Source organism: Pseudorasbora parva, chromosome 5, assembly GCF_024679245.1.
Source record: "Pseudorasbora parva isolate DD20220531a chromosome 5, ASM2467924v1, whole genome shotgun sequence".
Classification (NCBI taxonomy): Eukaryota; Metazoa; Chordata; class Actinopteri; order Cypriniformes; family Gobionidae; genus Pseudorasbora; species Pseudorasbora parva.
Genome location: NC_090176.1, coordinates 49,964,592 through 49,972,076, shown reverse-complemented (window position 1 = coordinate 49,972,076; position 7,485 = coordinate 49,964,592). Strand labels below are relative to the sequence as shown.

The following is a 7,485-nucleotide window of genomic DNA, read 5'->3' as shown; positions in this document are numbered from 1 at the left end:
TGATGACCAACCAAAATTTTATATCATTTTGATTTTATTTAATTTTTAGATGCTTTTCATGGGGATGCATTAATATCAAATTTGTGCCAATACCGATAATTCTTTATATTTGAAAGCTGATAACCGATATATTGGCAGATAAATCTAAATCCAAATTTGTACATAATTTCCAGCATTAAAAGCCATGTCCTCAGCTCATTATTATTGTATGTACTCTATCTGACAGACTTGTCCCGCACATGTTGCTCTGAACTACTATTCAAACCCATCATAGTGAACCGTGTGCATCTGAAGGGACTCACACTGCAAAAAATGCTTTTCTTACTCAGTATCTTTATCTTGTTTCTAGTCAAAATATCTAAAAATTCTTACATTAAGAAACATTTACTAGACACGCAAAGGTAATTGTCTTGTTTTGAGAAAAAATAACTCAAAATGAAGAGAGTTTTTGCTTAAAATAAGATAAATAATCTGCCAATGGGGTGAGAAAAATTATCTTAATTCAATCAGAAAACAAGATTATTTTTCTTACCCCACTGGCAGATTATTTATCTTATTTTAAGCAAAAACTCTCTTAATTTTGAGTTATTTTCCCCAAAACAAGACAATTACCTTTGCGTGTCTAGTAAATGTTTCTTAATGTAAGAATTTTTAGATATTTTGACTAGAAACAAGACAAAAATACTAAGTAAGAAAAGCATTTTTTGCAGTGCAGCTGAAGGAAATAATCCATTATTTATCGGCTTTAATATATCGGTCAAGTTTTCTTATCAGGCCGATAATGATAACATTAAAATGAACAGATATCAGCCAATATAGTGGCTGATATATCATGTATCGCTAATTAAAATCAAAAGTTGTGTCTGTGAATATTATTTAATGTACCTGAGCTGACATGAACTAACAATGTATAGTTATTAACGAATATAAACAACAATTTATAAATACTGTAACAAATGTATTGCTCATTGTTAGTTCATACTAGTTAACAAATATGGCCTTATTGCAAAGTGCTGCCGGTTCATTTAGTGATCGTTCTTTTTGTGTGTTTGCTGACAGACAGCACTACTGATAAAAGTCTAAAAACATTTGTGTGTTTGTCCTGTATCATTCTGAGAAGGAAAAATGCTCTTCTTACTCAGTAATTTTGTCTTGTTTCTAGTCTAAATATAACAATTCTTAAATCAAGATGCATTTACTAGACGAGTAAAATGGCATAAGATATTTCTTTTTTCAAAATGGAGTTTTTGCATAAAACAAGCAAAATGATCTCCCAATGGGGTGAGAATAATAATCTTGTTTCTGATTGAAATCGTTTCTTGTTTCTGTCCTAAACAAATACAAGATTATTTTTCTCACCCCATTGGCGGATCATTTTGCCTGTTTTAAGCAAAAACTCACTTCATTTAGATATTTTTCCCAGAAAACAAGAACAAATATGTAATTTTCCTTATCTAGTAAAAGAATCTTGATTTAAGAATATTTCGATATTTGGACTGGAAACAAGACAAAAATACTATATAAGCAGAGCATTTTTTGCAGTGTAAGTCCTCTAGACTCTCCCATCTGTCCGTCTGTCAACACTGACTTTGTAAACGTGATAATGTGCTTGTCAGATAGAGGTCAGACTTTAGATTTGAAGGTGATGAGGTACTCCGGATACGCTCCGGCGTCACAGAACACCACGAAGATGAACGGGTTCTGAAGGCTGTCCACGGCGCAGTCGTGCAGGCCGGCCCGCGGGTCAGACGGGTCGATGGGATCCGGCTCCTTCATTCCCTGTCGGCTCTGACACATTGAGCCCGTCACCACTCGCGCTCGGTAGATGTACTTCAGCCCTTTGTCGTCTGGGTTTGAATACTGATCCTGGCAGGAGTACCAGGCCTCTCTGGCGAAGTATGTGCCATCGCCGTGAACGACCGCTTGAAACCAAACATGTCAGAGGTCAGTATTGTGAAGAAACTGGGAATTATGTATGGAAGCTTGTTTCTGACCACAGAATAAAAAAATTAAAAAGTAATTGTGTAAAAGTCAGAATTGTGAGATGCACCGCAAAAAAATATTTTCTTATTATTTTTGTCAAACAAACATCTCCCAATGGGTCAGAAAAAAACATTTTCCCTTTGAATTAAATTCACAATAAGACATTTTTCACCTTGATGATGCCGTGATTTATATTCTTATTTATATTCTTTACTTTATAGAGCTTATATTCTGCCACAGCCGCTGCTTCCTCTTCTTCCGCTCAAGTGTGTGTGGTAACGCAGTGCTGTTTTATCATATTACACACATTTGAGTGAGTTAAAAGTTGTGTTTCAATCAAGCGGCAACCTCCCCCAGTTTCTCTTGAAACCAATACGTTAGTGACTTAAACTGCAATTCATCGACTGGCCACTAGAGACAGGCTCCAGAAGGAGCAGAATCTCATTGAGCTCTATGTTAAAGGGGGGGTGAAATGCTGTTTCATGCATACTGATCTTTTTACACTGTTAAAGACTTGGAATCCCATACTAAACATAGACAAAGTTTCAAAAGTTAAGGTGGACGTTTGATGGGAGTATTTCTTTGTCAAAAATACTACTTCCGGTTAGTCATAAGTTTCGGCAAGTTTTTTGAGATCATGCGTTCCCATTGACGTTAGTTGGGGCGGAATTTCCTTGTATGGGCCTTACGGACAATTCTACCGGAAGCGCGTGAGAGAGAGAGAGAGGGAGAGAGCGAAAGTAACAGGCTACGCCCATCAAAGCGGGGCTTGTAGGATGCTAAACAGGTGATATAACCAGTAGCTACTGACTTACCCACTGATAGGCCGGCGGTCGATCTGTATTAGCACTTTCCTCACGCGACGGGCGAATCACTTTCCTCACAGAGCGACTCACTTTCCTCACGCGGCAGGCGAATCCCTTTCCTCACTGAGCGAATCACTTTCCTCACCGAGCGACTCACTTTCCTCACTGAGCGAATCACTTTCCTCACCGAGCGACTCACTTTCCTCACGCGGCGGGCGAATCACTTTCCTCACCGAGCGACTCACTTTCCTCACTGAGCGAATCACTTTCCTCACAGAGCGACTCACTTTCCTCACGCGGCGGGCGAATCACTTTCCTCACTGAGCGAATCACTTTCCTCACAGAGCGAATCACTTTCCTCACGCGGCGGGCGAATCACTTTCCTCACTGAGCGACTCACTTTCCTCACGCGGCGGGCGAATCACTTTCCTCACTGAGCGAATCACTTTCCTCACAGAGCGAATCACTTTCCTCACGCGGCGGGCGAATCACTTTCCTCACAGAGCGACTCACTTTCCTCACGCGGCGGGCGAATCACTTTCCTCACTGAGCGAATCACTTTCCTCACAGAGCGAATCACTTTCCTCACGCGGCGGGCGAATCACTTTCCTCACTGAGCGAATCACTTTCCTCACAGAGCGAATCACTTTCCTCACAGAGCGAATCACTTTCCTCACTGCAGCGCGCTGCTGCACACGTCATTATTTAGCTCCGCTCACACGACACGCCCCCACCCGCTCGGCTTTTTTCGGAAAGACTCGGAACAGCGCATCTTTCTTATATAATTATAAAAAAAATAAAGACTTTTCGGAGATATGCAGGATGCAATGCTACTCTATAGGTACTCAAGATTGACATGACACTGACTGAAACTGAGTGTTTCACCCCCCCTTTAAAGGGTTACTTCAGCGATTAGCATATGGCTTTCTATCAGTAGAAACCCTGGAGTATATTCAAATGATCGTGCTCCCCCCTCTCATATCCCCCTGAGACGAGAGATTTATGCATTTTATTTCTGAAAATATTACTCCGGTGACACAAATATCGCTGATTTGCGTTATCGGAAAAATGCTTGGCCAGAGGCTAAAGACTACAGCCAGCACAGGGAGCTATTTCCGCATGTTTTCAACTCTCACATGGGGAGTGGGATCGCGCTCACAGCTCAGCTCGCAGCTACAGGCACTCATGGAAACGGTGCGGCCAGCAGAGCAAAGTGAGTATTTTATCTTCTCAAGTTAATTCCTATGAAAGTTAATCTTCCAAAGGAATGAACTGAAAACACGGCAGACTGAAGACGCGCTGAGAATGACTGCAGAGAGCAGACACTTCCTCAGCGGCTAAATCACATTGTATATTGAACGGACACGTTCAGTTTTTTAATTGTAGTGTCTGTTCTCTAACTGAACTGATTTTATGAAGATGAATGCGGTGGTGGGAAAGTAAAAGTGATCCAGTAACGGTGGCTTTGGGAGTGGCCTCACAGGGCAGCGAAGCATTCTGGGAATTGTAGTCTTTCATCCCCATGAGACAAATACATTTTCTGTCTTTTTTCAGTCTAGAAAGCACCAAATTCAAAAATAATTTCACATTTCTATTACATTGATGACCCAGTTTAAATACAGATTCATCTTCCCAGCGCTGAAGTACCCCTTTAAGTTGATTTCTCTGACTCCACTGGCAGATATTTATTCTTGTTTTAAGCATAAAATTATTTTTCAGAAACAAAAGACTTAATATCTTCAGTCATTTTGTCTTCTCCTACAGTAAATGTGTCTTGATTTAAGATTGTTTAGATATTTGAGCTGGAAAACAAGACCGAAATACTGAGGAAGAACATATATTGCAGTGTAAAAACTCACTATTCTTGCTATTTTTTTATTTTTATTCCATGATGGAAACAAACTTCCATAATTATGAGAGAGAAGAGTCTGTCTTTTATTCAATCAATCCTATGTTTTGGGATGAATATTTTATGCTCAAGTGTACATTTATTAAAACTAATCTCTTTAATTCAATTGAGTGATATAAACTCACAATTATGAGCTATGAAGTCAGAATTGTGAGATAAAAAGGCGCAAATTACCTTTTTTATTTCTTAATATGTGGTGGAAACAAGCTTCCCTAGTATTATTGTATTTTCTCTAATAAAGAAAAGAAACTTTTCTGTGTCAGCGGTGCAAAAGGAGACCTGAGGCGTACCGTTTCTCCCACAGAAGCTTCGGTTGAAGCCGTTCTTGTTGATCTTTTGGCATATGTCTTGGTTGGTTCCGTGATAAAGCAGGCGCTCGTTTGTCTGTTTGGGATATTTCTTATCCACGGCCTGTTTCAGCACACAGTATCTCTGCCACTGGGACTGACTCTGAATCCTGTCAATCTGAGAAACCATTTCAGACGTTGATAATAAACACAGGTCTGTCAACATGAAATCAGTCACACACTTCAAAAAAAAAAAAAGTTCTTTCTACCAATATACATACTTCAGAATGTCTATTTTACTGATATATCCCCGATATTCAAGCATGTTTTACCCATGTGTGTCGGTATTGTAATACACTATATTGCCAAAAGTATTGTGACACCCCTCTAAATCTCTAAGTTCAGGTGTTCAATCACCTCCATGGCCACAGGTGTATAAATCAAGCTCTAGGCCTACAGACGCTTCTACACACATTAGTGAAAGAATGGGTCGCTCTCAGGAGCTCAGTGAACTCAAGCGTGGGGCCGTGATAGGTCGCCACCTGTGCAATAAATCCATTCCTGACATTTCATCACTAATAAATAATCCACGCTCAACTGTTAGTGGGATTATAACAATGTGGAACCAATTGGGAACAACAGCAACTCAGCCACAAAGTGATAGGCCACATAAAATCACAGAGCGGGGTCAGCGCCTGCTGAGGGTCACAGTGTGCAGAAGTCACCAACTTACTGCAGAGTCGACAGCTCCAGACCTCCAAACCTCTGTGGCCTTTAGATGAGCTCAAAAACAGCGTAGAGAGCTTCATGGAATGGGTTTCCATGGCCGAGCAGCTCATCCAAGCCTTACATCACCAAGAGCAATGCAAAGCGTGGGATGCAGCGGAGTAAAGCAGCCGCCACTGGACTCTAGAGCAGTGAGACGTGTTGTCTGAGTTACCGGTTACGCTTCAGTCTGACAATCTGAGGGACGATTCTGGGTTTGGCAGTTGCCAAGAGAACTGGACTTGCCTGACTGCATTGTGTGAAGTGTAAAGTTTGGTGAAGGGGGGATTATGGGGTGGGGGTTGTTTTTCAGGGGTTGGGCGTGGCTCCTTAGTTCCAGTGAAAGGAACTCTTAATGCTTTAGCGTACCAAGACATATTGAACAATTTCATGCTCCCAACTTTGTGGGATCAGTTTGGGGATGGCCCTTTCCTGTTCAAGCAAGACTGCACACCAGTGCACAAAGCATCGGCCCAGAAAGACATGGATGAAAGAGTTTGGTGTGGAGGAACTTGACTGGCCTGCACAGAGTAAGCTCAACCCAATAGAACAGCTTTGGAATGAATTAGAGCCAGGCCTCGCCAATAATTCCCATAAATGGCCAATAATTCCCATAAACACACTCCTAAACCTTGTGGAAAGCCTTCCTAGAAGAGCTGAAGCTGTTAGAGCTGCAAAGGGTGGGACAACTCCATATTAAACCCTACGGATTAAGAATAGGAAGTAATTTAAGTTAATGTGCATGTAAACACAAGCTTCCCAAAACTTTTGGCAATATTAGTGTATCTGATTCGCCGATCAATGACGCCATCTTGTGGGCATTAAAGCACTGCGTCTGAGGGGAGACGAGTAACTAACTACTTTCAAAGGTAAAATAACTTGCCTCCCTTGATTAGTAACTTTATTTAACAGAACAGCCAATAATGCACAAATGATGGTTACATAAATGACTGATGTGTAGTCGATGTAAACTTGGCACTAAAAACTAGAGACAAACTGACAGAGTCACATAATTTGTAATAATATAATAATCATTTCCCAGTAAAGACAACTTTATCCCGACAGCAACAGTGTCATGCAGAACTGGGCCAGATGTGGTGTGTGTGTGTGTATATATATATATACATAAAAGAAAAAATACAGCGGAAGATCATTTTTAATAATCATGTTTACCTGTTGAACCTGTACAGGTGGCACACCAGAGCGAATACTGGAGCTCAAAAAGTCTTTTTTTATCTTCTTGTACTCTTCTGAATCTGATTGTAAGGGCATTATTTGTAAATCCTGTCCATCCATTTTGGTCCATGTTGGAAGAGGATGAATGATCGCTGAGAAACAAACAAGTGAAGTTACAGACAGAACAGTCTAGAGAAATAAACTTGTTTTCCCTTTTCTCTGGAATTCCCTCCCTCTTTCTCTGCGAGACACTGTTACTATATCCTCCGTCAAATCTCAACTAAAAACATATCTTTTCTTACAGTATTTCTAATCCTCCTCTGCTTAGAGTTGTTGTTTTTTCTTCTGTATATTTTGTATGTTTATGTTCTACATTGTATATGTATGTATATTTTGTGTACAGCGACCTTGACCTTGGGAAAGGCGCTATATAAATAAAACATGTTGTTATTATTATTATTATTATTATTTTAATTAACTTCATTTTCATGATCCCATTGATTTGTTTTCAGCAAAAACTTGCTTCATTTTGTTACATTTTTCAGAAAACAAGGTTATT

General features: G+C 40.2%; 1 protein-coding gene across 1 annotated transcript in view; it reads right to left on the bottom strand.

Annotated features, from left to right (window-relative positions):
* Positions 1–1,483: 1,483 nt before the first annotated feature.
* Positions 1,484–7,485, bottom strand: part of LOC137075729 (protein mono-ADP-ribosyltransferase PARP14-like) — a 28,847-nt gene continuing 22,845 nt past the window's right edge. The window contains exons 19-21 of the mRNA XM_067444642.1: positions 6,924–7,078; positions 4,989–5,163; positions 1,484–1,922 (exon numbers count right to left, since the gene is read on the bottom strand). Of these exons, the coding sequence (XP_067300743.1) occupies positions 1,624–1,922; positions 4,989–5,163; positions 6,924–7,078 (629 nt within the window). The 3' untranslated portion in view covers positions 1,484–1,623. The remainder of the gene's footprint in view (positions 1,923–4,988; positions 5,164–6,923; positions 7,079–7,485) is intronic.